We start from the raw sequence: 20,193 nt of genomic DNA, 5'->3' as shown, positions 1-20,193 counted from the left end.
GGAGCGGCTGGACGCGGTGCGGGCGGAGCGGCCCCCGCGGAGCAGCGCCGGCCCCCGCGCCCGGGATTATAAATGTTGGCGCTCGGAGGCGGGAACCGACGGCGCGGGCCCGGCGGGAGGCTCTGCGAGGCCCCGAGCCGCCGCTCGGCGCTGCCGCCGCTCCCGGCGCGCCTGTGACCGCCCCCCGGCGCGGGGAAGCGCGGCGGCTTCGCGCCCCGCCGCGCGGGATACAGATCCCTCCGTGTTCCTCCTCCTCCTCCGCACACGATCCCCCCGTCCCAGCTGCTGCGGGAGCCCTGCGCCAGGAGCGGGGAAATGGGAAGCTGAAACCGCTCCTTTTCACGCCCTTCTGTCCAGGGGACTGGCCTGGTTTAGCTGAAGCTGCTGCTTTTTAGTGGATCCGCGCCGTGCTTGGCAGATCTCCTTGTGCATATGGGGGATTTCGATCCTGCCGACGTTGGACTATGGATATGAGCGGAGACTTTGCAATCTGAAGGGATTTTGGGGATAACAAAAAAAAAAAAAGACCTTAAAAACAGAACTACTGGTACTACAGGAAGCTTGAGGCCTGTTACCCAAGCCTTTTTATTTCGCTGAGCAAGGTAAATAGTGGTGTTGAAAACAGACTTTATAGTAATCGTGCATGAGGATGTTACAGCACTTCGGGCTTTTTGAAGTCTTGCAAGAGATTCAGAGGTGTAGTCCCGTTGTAATGATCTAAATAAGTTTACGTATCCTTTAAAGCATTTAGATATCAACATGAATTTTAAGGCTGAAAACAAAATTTATGGTTTTTGGGAGGATGTGAGAGAACCTCTTTTGTGTCTGTTTTAAGTTCATGTAGATTTGAGCTGCTGAGACACTGTCAGGAGGCCTTCAAAAGTTTTGATGGTTCACTGAGAATGTGGAGTAATTGTATTTATGTTTTGGGTTTTTTTCTTTTTCTGTTTTGTTTTGTTCTCCCCCTCCTTGTGCCTTTTAAAAAAGTGTCTGCCTCAGCCTCTGAGGGAATTTCAGCTTCAAGCTCAGGTGATCTGCTAAGACCTTTTAAAGATCCGTCCAGGTTAACAGTAGTAATGTACTTAAATTTGTACTGTTAACCGTATTTGTATCTGACTTGAATTATTTTCACTTGCTGTTACCAACAGTGACAATTGGTACCACTCAGTCATTAAATTTAATTTTCTTGTTTTATTACCGTTGAGAGTTCATTTCTTCTTTTATGTGTTTATATCTTGCATTGGAGAATCTTGATTTACTGTTAATTTAGATGCATCAAATTTAACGTGGAGATTCCACTCCTAGCATAAGCTCAAAGTAGTTTTTTAGATACCATCTTTGTGCATGTCAGGAGTGGGAAGAGGCAGATAATGATTCTCAAAATATACAGCGTAATCTGTAACAAGTTTAAGTGTATAAATTTTTGTGGCTTGCTGCATGCCTTATCTTTGTTTTCTAAAGAGCTCAACAGCAGTTTGCTCTTAACAAAAATATAAATCCATTGAAATGTAGCAGTAGAAATCTGGTTTTGCAAGAAGTCATGAGATTCTCGTTAGAAAGCGATGCTTTGATTAAAATGGTTGTACTCCTTTTCTCCTGCAGTCTCAATGAAATAGTGGCAAACACTAAGGCCTTGGCAACCTTTGTTGATGGTACTAGGAGTAGTATCCAGAGTTCCTTTGCTTATCACATTTGGTTTGTTTGACTGAAATTCACGGTCTTCGTTTGTCTTGCTTTATTTCAAGATGATGTGTGAGGTGATGCCAACCATCAGTGAGGCAGAGATTCCCTCCGGGGGAAGCGGAGGCCATGGCTCAGGCTCCCCCCTGCAGTCAGATGCCGATTCCCATTTTGAACAGTTAATGGTGTCCATGTTGGAAGAAAGGGATCGCCTTCTGGAAACACTCAGAGAAACTCAGGAGACGCTAGCGTTGACCCAGGGCAAGCTGCACGAAGTTGGCCATGAGAGAGATTCCTTGCAGAGACAGCTCAATACGGCGCTTCCGCAGGTATGGACGTTTTCCAAGGAAGGTATCTGGTAACAGTTTTCTCTGTTTTGTTTGTGTTTGTTTATTCACTTTACTTAAAAGTCAAGTTTTGTCGGGGGAAGCTCCATCTAGCCGAATACCTTCCTGAAGTATTTTTGTTGCTCGCCTTGAGACATGCTAAAGCAGAGACCAGCCCTTTCCCTCCTGTATGCTTCGCCTGGTGACAGCCTGAGCGTTTTCGTACCTGCATCCTTTTGTTTAACAGAACTTGTTGGGCTTTCGTCTGCCACTCTCGTATTCTAACTGTGTTATTCATGCACTCAAGGATTCCAACATATAGGCTTTTGCTGGAAAGCAAGCAGTCTATTCTGATACTGTTACGGACTTCGATTTAAAAACTTGGGAAGTTTAAGACTGCTACCTTGTGAACGCATGCTGTGTTGCCATGGCAGTACTGAAATTTGAGTGTTTTGGTTAGCTCACTTAGTGCCTTTTTGGAGTATGGATTTGTGGCTTTGACTGGCTGAGAGTTACTAATTATGGGCTTCTGGAGGAGTTTGTTGCCAGCAAGGTAGTAAAATGGCATACAGCCTGTAGTACTAAATATACAGGACAGTAGTGTGTAGTTAGGACAGGTGGTCAATATCTACAGAGCTTCTCATTTTTTTTTTATCCATTCTAGCTAAAAAGAATACAACTGAACGTTGATAACTTTGACAAATATTGAAAATCTACAACAAAATCTGGTTGTAGTCAAAGGAGAGACTGCTTTCAGTCTTTAAGTAACTGTTGATAACCTTATGCTTTCTGTGGGGTTTGCTTGTCCTTCCAAGTATGTTGTGATGATGTACTTGCATTTGTTTTTCCAAGATTATGTATAACTTTACAAATGTTTGCTTATCTTTAAATGCTGTAGTTAGTGCTTACACCCTTTAAAAGGGTGCACTTGAACCTTCTTATTTCCACTCCTCTCATAGTAGTGTAATCACTGTATGATTTCTGTTATGGTAAGCTGACCAACAAGTAACTCGGGAGTAGAAGCTAGAAAGTCAGAGATGTTAATGTAGTCGCATTATTACAGTATGGTGGAAATTGGAAAGTCTTTGCTACTTTTTCCAGTCTTTGCTGCTTCCTGTGTTATCTCGTGTGCTGCAGGCAAAAATCATTATTTATATTTCCTTTTTATTGTAACAGTTGTGGCTTCTCTTTAGCCCCTGTTTTGGATCTGCTGCATGAATTTATGCTTTAACCAGCTGGATGGTTTGTAGACTGTTAGGCTTGATTTTGTGACGGAGTAGAATCACCAAGGCTCTAAACTAAATAGTTCCTGTTTTCCCCATTTCAGTTTTCAGAATGGAGTAAGCTTCTAATATGTAAACGTTTCGTTCCAACATTTAAAAAAAAAAAAAAAGATGCAGTTAAAAATTCCAAATTTCAGGAATGCAATGAATGTGTTACGTGAAGTCTATAGAAAGGAAAGTCTCGTAGTTGAGAGTATTTTATTTTGAAGCAGTGAATCGAACTATTTGCAGAAATACTTTTCCTATTTAGTTATTTAGCTAACTCCGCTAGTAGGCCGTTCTCATGATTGATGGAAACTCCTTTTGTATAAAAGCAGGAATACAAATTGATTGCCTCTATACCGAAACTGCTTCTCCAGTATTAAAAGGCTGAATCTGTAATAGCACCATTGTATTAAATTCTTCACTTTTACTGAGTTTCTATGAATGGATATTTTCAAAATGGGGAATTGGAACTTGTCTGTTTGCTCATTTTGTAGGTTATGAAAGTAAACGTGGTTTATTCTGCAGTAGTGATGCTCATTTTCCAAGGTGTTAGATAGCAGAGTAGTGCTAGTGCACTTATATCGTTGCGGTCAGCCTGTAATTAAAGGACAACCTGTTCTGGCTCATAAACATAAACAGCCATTTAGAGTAGAAAGACTTGCTGTGGCTCTCTAGTTTACTCCTCCCCCTCTCTTCTCCCTCCCCCGCAAAAAAAATCTTTTATAGAAGTACTTTATCTGTAGCAATGACATTGAGTAAATTGATAGGTGTCCTTGTATGGCAGCTGAGAACATAATAGGTCTGTCTTGTCTTGATAAAATAACTGGATTCTGTTTAATTTGGCGATGCTTTTTGTTTTCTGGAAGTTGACATTTCCATGATTGCCCTAGTCAAACTGTACCCTGACTTTGCAGATGAATTTAGTGAAATAAATTACCATGCAAAAATTTAAAAGTAAACTTATTCTTCTCAGAATTCTCCACAGAAGCATTGAAAATTAACTTTTTACTCTGAGAACTTACGAACTTGTCTTTTCAATCTAAACAGGTTTTATTGTGGATTAATTATGGTCAGATGAATGACTGTTCTGCCTTATTTTTCATGCACTTTGTGTGCTTTCTAGAGTGTATTGTATAAAACGAAGATTAATGTGTTTCAAGATTATAAATTAATATGGGAAACATTCAGGATACTTCTGCATTTAAAAGTAAAATACTGAACTTCACATTAAAGAGTTCCTAGTTTTGTTAGTTACTGCTTGAGTATGGACATGGTTTGTAACCGGTGTTTGCTCTTGAGAGGTTGAAGTTCTGAGGAACAGTTTGCTGGCAGAATTTAATGTAGATTTCTGTGAATGCGAATATGATTACTTTGTACAGAGAAGACTAGATTTTAGTATACATGGACATGAGTATCTAGCACAAATAAGCACATTTGATGAAGAAGCTGATGACTTAACAAAAATGTAATATTAAGTCATCAGCTTGATTTGCTACATAACAAAAATGTAATATTATGTAGCAACACACTTAAATCAGATGTAATCCTAAGAAAGTAAAATTAGGATTTCTTCTATATTTGTGATGTGGACGTTGAGAATTTCTTTATTCAAAACAGTTTATATATGCAGCAAATATAATTTTCTGTTAGAGACTGTGTGTAAGTGATTACTGAGCTTTAATGCTCAATAACGTGGAGTCAAATGTAGAGAAAAGTTGCTTTTGAATTTGGACTTCAGTTTTGGCTTCAAAGTACCTTAATTTGAAATAAGCCTCTGTGGACCATCTTTAGTTGCACTCTATCTGTAGTGAATATTTTATCATTAATAAACTTTTCAGCTATAAATACTGTGAGTCTATTTGTATTGGTTACAATTAAACTAAAGTATATATCTATATAAACATCTTTAAGCAATATCTAAAATATCGTTCTTCTGGTGTTCTTTAGTTTTGTGACATGAGCTTGAGCAAATATTTAATGTCTCAAATGCAGTAAATGTATAAATACTTGTTGTGAAGACTGCCTTGGGGTTGTTTAATAGTGGTGAATTTATGGATTTGGTTGTCATTTTAATAATAATGTTTGAACTTCTTCTAGTCAAGCTTTAAGTAATATGTTTTATCGCATATTTAAAACTCTGAGCTTGAGTTGTCTATAGATATGAAGAATGCAGTTGCCAAAAGTACGTTAAGTAAAGGACTTGGTAAAGTTCACAGCAGCTGAAATTTCTTTAGCATATTAACTGCAGCTCTGCTTACGGCTTTCACAACTGGTCAGCCTGGAGGTGAGAGCGCTTGTATTTGTTCCACTGGCCAGACATCTGGTACTCATTTAGAAATAAAAACCCCTGGTCTCAGTTGTGAACCAACTACCCGAAAAAATGGTAGGGATCCAAGAAGATTTCAGTAGTGCAGCTGTACGTCAGAGTCTCCGGTTTTCTCTTGCCATTATGACAGCAGGATAAACATGAATCTTCCAGTTGTTTTTCCAGATAAATGTATTTAGTTTCATCTGTTTTGAGTATTGGAGCTGAATCTTATTCAACTCCTGCTGTTTGTAAATTAGTGGATAGATTTTTTTTTTCGAAATTTACACTAGTTTGAGTCAGATAAAAGTTCATGCATCTCACTTATAATAAGTCTTAATTTCCATAATCTTATGTTCTGTCTAAGGCATAGAAGTATGCAGTTTGTGTCTAAAACCTTTAGAATATGGAGAGCTAACTGACCTAGGATCTATTGAAGAGAAGATTAGGAACAGTTAAAACAACTTCCTCTATAGGATTGTATTCAGGACTAAGTCTCTAGCATTTAGTCTGATGTCTTATTTTTTCTCTGAAATACTTGTGAATTTATTTGCTTTCATTTATTGAGACATCCCACGCCTATGTAACAGTCTTTTGCTTGCCCACTCTAGTATTGCTAAGTAAGTATTGTTTATTTAGTATTGTTTAGTATCATGAAGTCTGAAATGACAGTTTTTTGTTTGCCTTATTTATAGGAAAGATGTTTTGGTTACTAAACAGAAAGGATTTTCCTTTATTTGTAATGGTGATTTGTAGATTTGCCCTTGAAAGCTGAGCTAGGTTTTTTTCTTTTTGTTTCTACTTTGCTGTTACTGTATGCGAGTGCCTGATAATGGCTTTTTTATTTTATTACTTTTCTTATATTCTAGTCCTGTGCTTGTGGCTTGTGACATGCTGTATATAAGCATGGGTGGAAAGAGTTTTAATGAAAACAGGCAATTATTAAGTAAATATTTTTAAAACCGGGTGAATTTCAGTTGTCTGTTCATCTTTGCTAACTTTTATGTAGCCACTTATTTAATAGTGGCATTCATCTCAAGACAGATAATAAAGATAAAGAGCACTGCTGTTTCTCCTCTGTACATTTTAAGGTTAAGCCAGAAAATGGCTTTTCAGAAGGCTGCCAGCAAGACTAGGAGCTTTTGTTTGTTTTGTTTAAGCTCTTGAAGGTGTTGATTTTACTCATATTACATGATTCATTTTTAGAAATAAAAGTATACATTTGTCTGTGGTAGATGAATGTGCTTGTAAGATAACCAGTAGACTTTTGGAAACTTAGCAATCAGATACTTTTAGAGCAGGGAAAGAAGCTATTCCTATGGATTTTTTATTTTTTTTTTTATTTATTTTTTATTTATTTTTTTTTTTTTTAGGAAAAACAGACAAACAAACAAACAAAAAAAAACAGAATATGACTTATATTGAGCTATAGTGGAAACATATTCATATGTGATGTGATATATGATAATGCTGCATTTAAAACCCCAAAATACTATCCAGGAAGGAGTATAGAAACTTAAATGAAAAGATATTAGTATTATATTAATCTGGTGCCAGAGTATTTGCTGTATGCAGATGTCTTGCAATTAACAGTTAGAGCACTTGCATTTGAACCTGTCAGCTGTGTATGAATTTTAGCTTTTGCACTAACATATTGCTTATATTCTGTGTATTAATACACTTTGCATTTTAACATAACTTTGCGGAGGTCTTCGTGTAAGCTGCTTTCAGTAGTTAAGGCAGCTTAAGTCACTTTAAGTCTTTAAGGGTGACTGGTGTTTGTTCACACTTTAGAAAATACTTCCCATAATCACTTGTACATGTTTATCTAAATCTACAAATGCTAAGAAGGGATAAATTTGGGCTGGACATGTGTCAGCTAATCTGAGTGTTTGTCAATTTGTTTTCCAAGTTTTTTGATGCTTGACTCTAGACTCCTGAAGTACAGAGTAGGAAATGTGTGGGAGTTCTTGCCAGGAAAAAGCTTTTCACGCTCTCCTGGCTGAAGGAAGAATTATTATTTTGCTGTAATGTGTAGTGAGTTTCTTAAAATGTGTAGTGAGTTTCTTAAAAGCTTGACCCTTTCATGACAGAAGTGCATGGAAATCCTGTTTCTGCAGTTTATAAACTCAAAATATTGTGTAGTCTGCTAAATATATATCTGTTGTTCACTTAAATACACAAACTACGGATAATGTTAAAATTGGAGGACTGTGGTTACCATGCTTCTGTTAAAGGTAGTGCTTAGTTCAGTTCTTCTGATGTGTTCGTGGTTTGTAAGTTTTTGTGAATTGTTGATTAAATTGTCGTTTGTCAGTGACTCTAGTCTCTTTCACATCTTGTTCCGTGCGACTCTGCTGCTATTGATTTGCTGTCATAGCAAGGCCCTGTTGCCTGTTCTAGCTGAAGTAGCTAGAGGGTCGTATTTTTAAGAGAAGCCTTGTTGCTTTGTCTGCTTTTGTTTTACGCTGGTTGGCCTCAAACTCTACCTGTATATTTAGGTAGGTATCTCTTGGGATTTGTTTTTTGACAAAGGTAGTGAAATTCTTAATTGGAATGTAATTTTGGTTGCATTCAGAAAATGCTGTGCATTTTTCTGGTGGAACAAATAGATGAGAAGAGTCAACATATCCTTTTTGGTACTTCCTCTCTTTTACAGTTATGTTTTCACAACTGTAAATACTTAGAAATGGTACCTTGTAGCACTTTGTGGAAGTTCTAAACCAAGATTCTTTGATGAAAAGGCCCTTATATTATCAATGTAAGACATCGTGAGATAGCTTCAGGCCAGAGTTAGATGAAGTCCAACTCTGACGTAGAACCGAAAAAAATGAATGTGTGTTCTAGTTTTGTAGGGAAAAGGAGGAGGAAAAAGGATGTGTCAGAAAGTAGGTAAATGTTTGTTGCAGTAGTGATATAGCAGCCTTTTTATTTACTCTGTAGAGCAGTAGTTTATATTTAGATGCACTGAGCCATGCTCTATCATGCCTTTCTCACTGTTTGTGACAGTTTGATATCTAATTGCCTAGAAATATTCCAAAGCACTGTGCATGTTTGCTTTTATTTCATCACTCCATAAATATATACTTAATTAAATTCTTTTAAAATCTTGTATGGAGAACATGGTAATTTAAAAAAAATTACCTCTTGCAATGAATGTAGACCAGCAGTAACACACTCCTTACTCTAGGGAGACGCAAGTTTTTTATGTTTGCTTTGTTGTTTTGTTTTGTTTTTCCTTGCCTCTTTCTGCACTTATATCCATAAATGAAAAATCTGCTAGTGGAAATTGAGTTTTGAATCTTGGCAGGGCTTTTGAGTCCCTCTTAGCCTTGCTGGATGGATGGGGCTGAGATCAGGTGTGCGGGATCTAAATTCTGTTACTAGCTGTGATTTTTCCTGTAGTTTGTGGGTAAATAAGATTTGTGGACTCAGTTTCTATTACACTGTGTAATGGAATAATCTGTTTTGTCTTACTTGAAGTCCTCACTGGCATCTCACATGTGATTTAAAATATGGACTATGTCTGTTTTAATTAGGAAGTGGGAAAAGGAAAGAATCTTTTGACCCAAATCAAAAATCATTTAAGGGTTTAAGTATCATGTTGATGTGTGAAGATTTGCAAATATTACAGAGAGTTCTTCAGACCTTTTAAGCTGTACAGATGTGTTAGATGAGTGTGCCCTGCAAGAGCACGGGTAGAGCAGCATCTCTAGGGTATTTAGAGAGCACTCAGGCCTTGTATTTATCTTCGGGAAATTACTGAATTCTGAATGTCCCTGATTTTTGGTAAATTATTACATTTTTTTACTTAGATAATTAGAGGGATATCTTAGGATAGTATTGTGAATCTTTTATTCTAGAATAATGTGGGTTTTTTTTTTTCAATATAGTGTTAGCACATTTTGTAGTTCATGGAGAAAAGGCTCTGAAGGTTGCAATATTTTATCTTTGTGTGGAAGAGAATTAGGTAGGTGCTGCTAATTTTTCTCTTTTAAACCACACAACATGAGTTTTCCCAATATTTAAAGGGTATGAATCAAGAATGCTATTGTCTTCTAAAATCTGAGCCTTTGCCTTGAGAAAGGCAGCTACCTTACTATTAATGAAGTGACAGATTTTAACTTTCAATGCCTATCCACGCAGAGAACGTTTTATTTTCTGTTCCCCCTCTGTGGTCTCATTATGCTGGTGTTACATTGGTGTTATTCCAATCCCATTGCAATTGAAAGTGTAGCTTTGTGTTCATTTTGTAAAAGCTGTAGGCCCTTGTTAACATTTCAAATGTCTATTGAGGACCTTTTATAATGTGTGTGGGTAGTGGTGGGGTGGGTTTTTTTTTGTGTGTTTGTTTTTTTGTTTGTTTGTTTTTAGACCAGAAGTTCTACAGTGAAAATGATGGTACTTGATTTAATAACAGGTAAAAGGTGAAGATATTTAAGAACTTACTGTGCACTTATACATTTTGTGTAACAATTGCAAAAGATTAAGACACGAGAGGTAGCAGAGGAGAAGCAGGGTGAATGTACCTGTTCTCTCAACCAGGGATTAGGCCTCAGGCTTTCCCGGTTGCATCATCTCTCTCTTGTTTGTTAGCCCAGTGTGGAATAGGAGTTTCTGCTGTTTGCTGCAGCATATTACCTGGCATTTCTGTTTCCTCCTTTTTGTATTTCTCTGCCATTTAGCATCATTTCCCTGGGATCTAACATGATGTGTTTGGGGTTAGGTAGTGATTGTGAAGTTTGATGGATCTGTTTGTTATGAATTTTCACACACATCCACTCAAAAACTCATTTAATAACACTAAGAAAGTAAAACCCCCAAATCTTGATACTTAAAATCGATGTTGCTGAATTACTGTTATGTATCAAATTGGGATCTGTTATAAGATCCCAAATTAAGGTTTTAGGAATGAGATTGAAATTGAATTTGCAAATATCAAATAACTCTTTCAAGCAGTCAAATTAAACTGAATCCAAATACTACAATTTGGATATAAGCTGATTACCCGGTGGATTCCTGTGGTGTATGAAGTGCATTGATAGATAGTACAAAGAAATAGAAGAATAAAATGCAAAAGCCTGAAAGTTGCATTTCCTGCTGAGGGCTTGCATCTGTCTTCAGTGTGTATTACTTGCTTAAACAAGTTCAAATTATAAAACCAAACTGTTCATGACTTGGCAAAATGTATATATGTATGTATGTATCTATAAAATAGAGCACTGAGGGGGAAGCACAAGTTGATGCTTGCTTAAGAAGGGTGGCATGGCCAGCCTTATTAAGATATTCCCAAGCACTCCCTTTTTGCAGTGTGAAAATGTGCTGCCAAACTGCTGGCTGCAGAAGTAAAGCTGACAACCAGAGGCCAAGATGAGTGATTAGAGCAGGGCAGGGCCTCGCTGCTGCTCACAGCTCCTGCCTGCAGAACTCTCTTGTCACTGAGATAATTACGCGTGATGGGTCTTGTTCTGGGGCTATTTCTGCATAATAATGGAGTATTAGTCATGTGATTAATTCTTTAAGTGCCCAACAAGTCATTGTTTAGGGATAAACAGTTTTTAATTCTCAGAGGTATAGGAATTTGGTATCAAATGCCAACTAAGCAAGAATTGAGCTGGGGTTTTGAGTGGAGTATGTTGGGAGCTTATTTACAGGAAACTTTTTTCTTGCCCAAGGAAACTTGCATTGTAGTGTTGTTTACAGCTTAAAAGTACTTATGGTTTCTGTAGGAGCTGCTGAGCCTCCAATATGGGCAGGGGGTACCAGCAAAAATACTGAACTTCTGTTAAACTTTAAGTGCATCCTGTAGTTATTGGGAAGTTAGGAATTTTTGAGAGGCATTATACACTGTGAAATCCCAGACATGTGGGATCGCAGATCTTGACCAACTACTGTGTGAAGAGGAAAAACTTTAATGAAATCTCTATAGTGTCATATTAAAGATGAGATGGGTTTTGCCCCATATCTCGTCAAACTGGTACTGCAGGATTCTTCTGCTTTAATTAAGTACAACTGTATTCTCCTTTTGCCATGGTGCGTGTGGGTGTGGGTAGGTTTCTTCACTGACATGGACTCCAAAAATGGAGATGCCTAGAGCTACGACTAAGAAGTTGTGCTGCAACTTACAGTATTAGTTACTAGTCAAAATAGCCTGGGCTAGGGGTGCAGAAATGTGGTTATTCTCACCGGGAAGCCCTTAGCGTTCGCTCAGTCAGAGCGTAACCGAGAGCTGTTCCTCTTTCCCTCCCTTCCACTCTTTCCTCCCCTCCCATATTGTAAATTTATTTCTGTGTTAAGGTAAACTATTCTTCTGTTGGTACTTGGACTGATACAATATTGAACAGGATAACTCTTATTGACTTGTCACAACAGTCATAGCTTTGCAGGAGAACTCAAACACTGATGAAGTTTAAAAGCCTGCTTTTCAGTAACTGGAAAGTTCCTAAAATCCACATTAGCTGATTTTGTTCCATTGGACAAGCTTGGTCTGATTTTGAATGCTTGTGTGCTGTGGCTTTCCTTTCAGTGGAAGTGTTCAAGAGCGGCTAAGGTGGGAGACTTTGCATAGGCCCAGCAACAGCTCTGGGCACGTGGTGGAGGAAAAGCTTTTTGCCACCACTGCCTATGAATAGATGCTCGGTTTCCTGCAGCTCTGAGGGAGCTCTGCTTTTCTTTCCTACACACTTGCTGCGAGTTAACTGTGGACTTACAGCTGTTGTAATGGCTCTGCTTTTGGGCTACTGTGTTTGGAAGATGCTCAGTGTTGCCTCAGGAGGGGCAGCATTTTCGAAGCATTTTCGTAAACGGAGCAAGGAAAGTGGTCTGAATTAAAGCATTTTGTAGTTAGTGTTCAGGTTTTCATTCCTTGATAATCCTTTGTGAAAGCTGTTTAATCATAAGGTTTCCTCTCCCCCTGAAATGTAGTATTTGCAGAAAGTGTTTGGAGAAAAGAATGCAGTGTTCACTGAGGTGTGTATGTAATCTTGATACAAAGGCTGTAGCCCTAAGAGTAGCTTAAAAGTCTTTATGTAAAATATATATATGTATATATGATGAAAATAACTGAAAGTGTGATCTACTATATTTTGAGTAGGTTCTAGATACTAGAAATGATATGTTAGGGTTGGTGAGCAGACTAACAAACTACCTGCAGAAATTAGTGTTTCTTAGCCTTTTAATATCTTTAAGACTGTGGGAAGATACGTAACAAACCGCCAATTAGTAGACCTAAAATAAGAATGACTAGATGGTATTTTCTGATTTAGTCAAACAGTGTAAAAAAATCATAATTTCAAAGATGGCTTGACACTGGGAAAATGGGATGCTGCTCTCCCTTACTTTTCATTTCCAGCCTACCAGCGAAGTGTCTTGCGGATATCGCTTGCTGCGGCGGTGCCTGTTGGCCTCTCGGTGCTGCGTGTGCCTGTTCCGTGGTGCAGCTGGACCGTGAGCAGAGATCTGCGTGTGTAGCTTGCGATGTCTGCCGGGCTTGCATCAGGATGGAGAAGGAAGAACCTGCAACTGATCATTTCTACCTCCCGTTTTCTGTTACTTCTGCTTTCTTTTCACAAAGCTGCCAAGTGCAACCAATTTTCATTTACGGTTTCGAGCACTTCAAGGTGTAGCATTTCCTGAAAACTTCCAGCAGTGAAGCTCGGATTTAGCACTTCATAGGTCAGGCACAGTGAATACTGCAAATACACATAAATTTAAGTAACACACTTGGGATGGTAACTGGAAACCTATCTATTTCCATGGAGAGAATTATTCTTACTTTAAGGTTTATGTTGCTCTTAGAGTGTGTGTTTGGTACCTCCCGAATTTGATTTTTTTTTTTTTTTTTCCCCTGCTTTCTTTGCATCCCTCTTCCCCTTCCCCAAGTTGTTACCTTCTAGACTTGTTAAAATAACTCGAGGACTGATGGAATTGAATTAAATTGCATGTGCATATGATGAGTAATAGCTCTGCAAGAGCCCTTCCCCAGCTGTGAGAGCAGAAGTTTTTAGAAAATAATTTCCTTACAAGAAGTCTGCAAAAGATTAGACAGCCATTCTGTGGTCTGCAAATATAAATAGCTATTTTAAGCCAAAGAACCATCACAGCAGAAATTGCAAGATTGTTATGTTTGGCTTTGCTTTATGATATTTTTTCCTGTATAAAATAGGCAAATACATTTGTAGGTAAGCAAGACCTGGACGCAGAAATATTTCAGTGTCTTGATGTTGGATGCTAATACAGTATGTGGTCCAGATTTGCTCTTGGTGTGTCGTCAGAGACATGAAAAACCTGAGAATAATGAATAGGTAATGGAAAACACTTAAAATATTTTTATGCTCTTAACTATATTACATTCTGGATAGATGAAAAGGTGAAAATAATCAGAGTTCTTTCACTCTCTGAAACTGGTTGATACGACTAGGTTTGTCCTGTTCATATGCATAACTGTCTTTTTCTAAGGATGAAATTTAATCATTAATCCCCTGACTGTACTTCAGGTGTTACTCTAAATAATAAAGTATTCTGAATGTGAGCTGAAGTGATGCGAATACCTAGTGGAAAAAAAGTTTTTACTTGGAATTTCCAAATTCTGAATTTAAATATTTGAACTAAAACTGAAAATAAAATTTACCAAAGGTTTTTTGATGTCTACATAATGAAGGTAAATATTTAAAATTCCATGTCAGGACATTGAGCACTTTGTGTTACGTAAAGCGCTTAGGTTTAAAATGAAGTTGCTGTTGAGTATAATCCAGTTAAATATATTTCTTTTTTTCCTGTTTTATTTAAGATGGTTGCATTTGTCACTTGCATGCATGTGTCGCTCTGAAGTACAGGTTATCTGTAAGGTAAATAGCGTATGGGAAGCTTGTTGCGGGCTGCCTTGGCTTCCTGTCTCTGATGGCCAGTGTTTCAGGTCCTCTGATTTTGAGGGGCCCTTCAGGCCCCCTACAGACTCAAGTGTCCCCAGGAAAACAGTGCTACTTAAGGATTAAAAGGATACATTTCACTAGTATGTTTCCAGAGAAGTTATTAAAGTTGTAACACTTGTATCTTCATCCTTGAAAAAATAGGAATGATAAGAAGATACTAACTCCACATGTAGTATTAAGTAAGTAGTATTCTGTGATTCTGTGATTTTCTTGATGATTTCAAAAAGATGTTTTGTAAGTGGGTTTTCTGTTTCTCTTTACCTGTGATCTATGCATCTTCATGTGCATAGAACAGGGTTATGTTCTGTCTTTATGGTACCAGAGGACAACTCCACTAGGCAGCTCGTGCTAACAGACCTTTGCAGGTTACATCTGTTGCTTGCAAGTTTTTCCTACGTTGAATATTGTTGTCTTTTCTGTCCGGTAGCATCTACTGGCTTGAGATGTACAGTCTGCCTAGCTTATAAATGAACCTTTTGATAAACAAGCTGAAGCCCCGTTCCCTGAAAGCTGTAGTGCGCGACACGAGCCAGGTCTCAGGAGCCAGGAAGCGGCACCAGGGCTGCGGTGGCTGTCCGGCCAGGCGTCAGCTCGCGCAGCTCCTGCAGGGCTCTTCATGCTGTCCCCTCTGCTCTGCTGGCAGAGCCTTCCCCAAGGCTCCTGTGAAACAAGTATGATGGCTTTCAGAATTTGTGGAGATTCTGGACAAAACAAACAAGAAGTATAGTCCTATTTGGAATGATTCAGTTGGTTCAGAAAGCTTTTATATTTTTATACACTTTTTTATATACTTTATACACTTTTCTACAGTATCCTTGTGTTCTTCAGTGCAACCCAATCACCAGGGATTCCTTTTCTCATGCAAACCTCTGATCCTTTTTTCTAATAAGTGCTCCAGAGTGCTTAGTCCCGTCCTTGTCAGCCTTTGCAGTAGGGTCGACTGATATTGGTTAGAAGCAGAACAGAATTTGGAGTTTGGGATGGTCCTCATTACAGAATCTCTCATATCCCTGGCTGTGTGGATGAATAGCAAAGTTTCCTTGGACTCTTCTTTCTTCCTTTATAGTTGTTCCTCTGTGCTCCTGTAATGCCAAAGAAGAAGTCAAGGCAACTTGAAAAGTTTTTTTTTTTTTGATGTATTAAAATCACAAATCATTTCTGTCTCCTTGAAAGATTTGAGGAAATCCCAAATTACCTGCTCTTGAAGGCAGGTGATAAAACTAGAAAGAACATGTCTTTTGGCAGTGTCAACTGAAACTAAGGACATCGAGTGTTCTCTATGAGGCAGTTTATGAGACTTGGAGCAAACATGCTCTGGAAAAACAAACAGCAATGGAGGTATTTTGCAATGCCAGAAATACATGTCTGTCTATTTATGTAGCAGCAATATAAATTCTTGTGTGTGTTGTGCTTATTGGGTTGTCTGACAGTGTGATGGTTCATGTCAGAATCCTGATATTTGTACTAGAATTTATGTTTGCATGTGAGTATGCAATGAATGGAACTGCGTGTGCTGTGTTCATTTGAAACCTCAATAAACTTATTTGGATTTGAAATGTACAGCAGTTTTTCTGCAGATAGGCATCATGCATGTCATAAACCTTAAAAAAAAAAAAAAAAAGGCAAAACCACCTGTATTTATCTTAAATAGTGTTTTCCAGCTGAAAAAGGATGATGAAACAAAGTTTCTGGTAATCCTTTACTGCTTCCTTTATACTGTTGTCAGGGCTTGAGATAGGGACCAGGAATAAAAGTAACTTGCCATTTTGACATCCTGTGGAATATTGTATGTCTAGGCTTGTGAATTTTGGTGGTAACTTTTTACTGTTATTTTTTTTTACTTGTTACTCCTGTTTGTTTTGAAAAGAGTAAAAAAAAAAAAAGTCAGTTATATCTTGCAAGGCTTTCAGTTTGTTAGTGCTTTCAGTAGTTTCAGTAATACTTGAAAACGTTTTATTATTTAATGTGAGGATAAATAGAGAAAGTCTTTGGAAAAACTGAAAAATCTTGGTTCACTTTGGTTACATACCTTGAAGTGCATACTTTGTGTTTAGTTGTTTGGCTGAAATCTCTTCAATATGTTAAAGAAACAGATTGGAAAAGGAAAATAATCGTAAGTTTTTTTGTGTTTCTGTTCCTGTGGGTTTTCTGTTTTTCTGGTGTTGTTTTGGGTTGCTGTTCCCTCCCTCCTTCCCCCCAGTATGGTGGTATGGCTGCAGGGACCATACTGAATCTGATCTCAAAGAGCAGATTTTTATTTGAGAAGGTCTTAATGCGGGAGGATTGTGCATCTATGGTAGTGATGTTGCTCTCTCTTTCATGACAACTTTAAAAGCCTAATGCAGTGCGAGTCCTAAAGGAGTTCACTGTGGAATTATGGTGCACAGCAGTGAGAGGAGGAGGGAGAGTCTGTTTTTTGTTCTCTCTCCCTCGCCCCAACTTTTCAGTCAAAATCCTTGCCACTTCTTTTTGTGATATGCACCTTTTTTTAATACAGCTTACAAAATTAGTTCTTTTAACTTGCAGGCAGTGCCTTTTTGCTAAGGTACCTGTTAGCTGCGTGCTAAAAATTGCAGATGTGCTAGTATAATTAGTTGGTATGCCTTTTGTTTTTAAGCATCTGTTTTCTGTCACTTTGAATTTTATTGCAAAATAGCTCCCTCTTAAGCTTTTACTTAGCCACTTTCTACCAAACAATACATCTTGCAGAGCTTGGCACGTTTCCAGGAGCAGCTTTCCTGTACACTGTGTTTCCACCATGTATTCTTACAGTTTTGGTTTGCAAGATTTGACAGCAGCTCCTGTCAAAAAGGCATCTCCTACTTGGCAGCGTTGCAGATACAGGTAGGACTCCAAGGTTCCTGGGGTGAAGCTTCAGGAAGGCCTTGCTGCTGTGAAGCACCCTGCGTGTCTGCTAGGTGCCGGAGTCGCACGTCGTCACTCCTAACTAAATATTGACTTAAAATTCAACGTGTCTGGCAGGTTCCTGGTTTTAACTGTTTAGTGCGCTAGTTCGTCATTCTTCTTCCTGCAGTCAGTTTTTGAATTTCTTTTAGGAATTTCAGAGTTCTTTAGAAATAGGGCTTTTCCATTTGCTTGACAGAGATGGACCCTAGCTTAGGTAATTACGTCAGGGGAGACAGACGGGATTTTAAGCATCTTGGTCAAAAGTCTTTTGCCTTTACATTTGACAGTGCAAGGGTATTAGTTGTTTGAACTTAAGTCTGTTTATTTACTATGGCTGTACAGTTGCTTTGGCTTTTTAAAATTATTTCAATGTCTGAATAATCGATCATGTCAGTTGTTCATATGAATTCACTCTCAGTATATCCCAGTATCTGATGTGCTGGTATTTGTCTGTTTTATTTCAGGAATTTGCAGCGCTAACGAAAGAGTTAAATGTCTGCAGGGAACAACTGCTTGAAAGGGAAGAAGAAATTGCTGAGCTGAAAGCAGAAAGAAATAACACACGGGTTAGTTCCTTGTCTTCCTCTTTAAGATTACCGTTAATAAAGCATCTGGAGAAAAGTTCTGAACGTGCAGTTTGGAGTGATAAGTGTTAGATATTCGTTGTGTTTTCCCCCTTTCACCAATTGTCACTTGTACACTAGCAGGAAGATTCATGTGCGTGTGCCCTAAGAAAGTCTGAAAGTTTATGAACAGTCCCAAATACCACTGTGCAGAATCAGGAGAAAATTTGAGATAACTGTTACCGGTCACTTGACTCATTTGCTGTGACTGTTTTTGGAATGTGAGGTATAGTGATCTGCTCCAGCAGTTTACAATGATAGACAAAACAGTTGCTGTCCAATCTGTAGTATTTTCTAGTATACTAGAAGTTCTAGTATACTATTTCTTATATGTATCCTTCTGACAAGCAGGCAGGTTCTCAGATTGATGGAACTGAAAGAATTGCCTGCGTAGAGACCATATTTAAAAGCTAGCCTGAAGGACTAGGTAGGGGATATGTTAATTCTGATATCACTTCTTATGTGGATGAAATGTTAAAAACAGATCCATGTACTTGATATAATAGTCTTTGGCTCCCAGATTGGAAGCTTAGGCTCCAAACTTGGTATCTTAGGAGGCAAGTTTATTGGCAGTTATTCATAGCAGGAATAAACATTGTTCCTTTTTTGTTTCAGCTATTACTAGAACATTTGGAGTGCCTAGTCTCCAGGCACGAGCGATCTCTCAGAATGACTGTTGTTAAGAGACAAGCTCAGTCTCCAGCAGGAGTTTCTAGTGAAGTAGAAGTTCTCAAAGCACTAAAATCTTTATTTGAACACCATAAAGCTCTTGATGAAAAGGTAATGAAATAGTCTACCTAACATCTTCTCATCTTATTTCCTTTGGCTTTTGTGCAGAGCAGGCAATTGCTTATACTAAAGCAGCAAATGTCATCTCTGAATTTTTTTCTGTGTTAATATTATGGCTTGGATATAACTGCATCAGTAAATGCCCTTCCAAATTAGTATGCTGTGAGGAAACAAGGTGTTGTAGCTTGTTCCAGTACTTCGTCGGCTGTGCTGGTGCAAACCAAGTGTGGTTCAGGTGTAACATACTTGTTAGGACTATATGCATTCACTTAGCTGTATAATATCAGGAAACAACCTTTCCCTACACTGAGGTATAAAGTGAAGTTGGATTAAAAAAACTTTGACCTTTAGTTATTCCTGGTGTTGGCACAAGTCTATGCAAGTGGATGAGTTTAGTGAATTTTGCTGCCAACTTGTAGTTTGGCTAGTAGCTTTTGTGACTATATATACAAAGTCTTGCAAATTATTTTCAGTAAATTTCTGTTTCTTCAGGGATGTGCGGGAGGAGATTCTTGTAGTATCTGTTAAGTTATTGTTAGCACTGTCTCCAGACTAAGCAGTTTTTGAAGAATAATAAAAATAAAGCCTCATTTATTACCTTAAAATGCAAAGTGAAGTGACTATACATAAAATTTCTCTTTTGATTTAAATAAATGATTCAAAATAACTGTTTCAGGTGAGGGAGAGGTTACGAGTAGCACTTGAAAGATGTAGCTTATTGGAAGAAGAACTAGGTACTACCCACAAAGAGGTAAGTTCCTTTTTTAAAACTTTTGAGGTATGCCTGGGCAGGTGGTTAGTCAATATCTACACATGCTAATGTATTCAGTTAAAGTTCACTTCCTTTCACTTATGTATTTTTTAATTGATAGAGTTGGCTTAAACTTGGTCTGATTTGAAAGAATAGGAAAGGGATGGAAGGGAAAAAATCCTGTGGCTTTGAAATGAGAGGAGGATGATGATATCATGGAATAATTTTTTTTTTGATAGCCTGCATTGTGTTCTGTTGTACTTTCAGTAAAATTTGTTATATGCATACAATACACATATATTAACTTTTTAAATTTCAGTTAATGATTTTGAAAGAGCAAAACAATCAGAAAAAAACACTGCCAGATGGAGTGCTAGATCTGAATCATGAACAAGAGAACACACCAACTACAAATGGGAAGGTATATTGTTTTTTGTTTGTATTAAAACTGATATGAGTCTTAAGCATAAAACTTGAATATCTGATTCTGAGTGAAGTTTTAATTAAGAAGTCTCTTATCATGGTATAGATTGTATTTTACAGTGATGAAATTATCTTGAGGGAGTAGTTTATTCATGAATGTAACAGATTTTGTTTCTCAGAATTTAAATACA

At 38.0% G+C, this 20,193-nt stretch overlaps 1 protein-coding gene across 4 annotated transcripts in view; it reads left to right on the top strand.

The window, feature by feature from the left end:
- The first annotated feature begins 263 nt into the window (after positions 1-263).
- Positions 264-20,193, top strand: part of PPFIA1 (PTPRF interacting protein alpha 1) — a 49,018-nt gene continuing 29,088 nt past the window's right edge. For all 4 annotated transcript variants that reach the window (XM_026034641.1, XM_026034640.1, XM_026034639.1 and 1 more), the window contains exons 1-6: positions 264-602; positions 1,746-2,009; positions 17,881-17,982; positions 18,655-18,819; positions 19,505-19,579; positions 19,899-20,000. In XM_026034641.1, the coding sequence (XP_025890426.1) occupies positions 1,746-2,009; positions 17,881-17,982; positions 18,655-18,819; positions 19,505-19,579; positions 19,899-20,000 (708 nt within the window). In that variant the 5' untranslated portion in view covers positions 264-602. The remainder of the gene's footprint in view (positions 603-1,745; positions 2,010-17,880; positions 17,983-18,654; positions 18,820-19,504; positions 19,580-19,898; positions 20,001-20,193) is intronic.

This window comes from Nothoprocta perdicaria, unplaced genomic scaffold (genome assembly GCF_003342845.1).
Source record: "Nothoprocta perdicaria isolate Ctin4 unplaced genomic scaffold, notPer1 scaffold_15, whole genome shotgun sequence".
In the NCBI taxonomy this organism is placed as follows: domain Eukaryota; kingdom Metazoa; phylum Chordata; class Aves; order Tinamiformes; family Tinamidae; genus Nothoprocta; species Nothoprocta perdicaria.
Note: the sequence above shows the minus strand (reverse complement) of the source record. Positions and strands in the feature narration are given on the sequence as shown.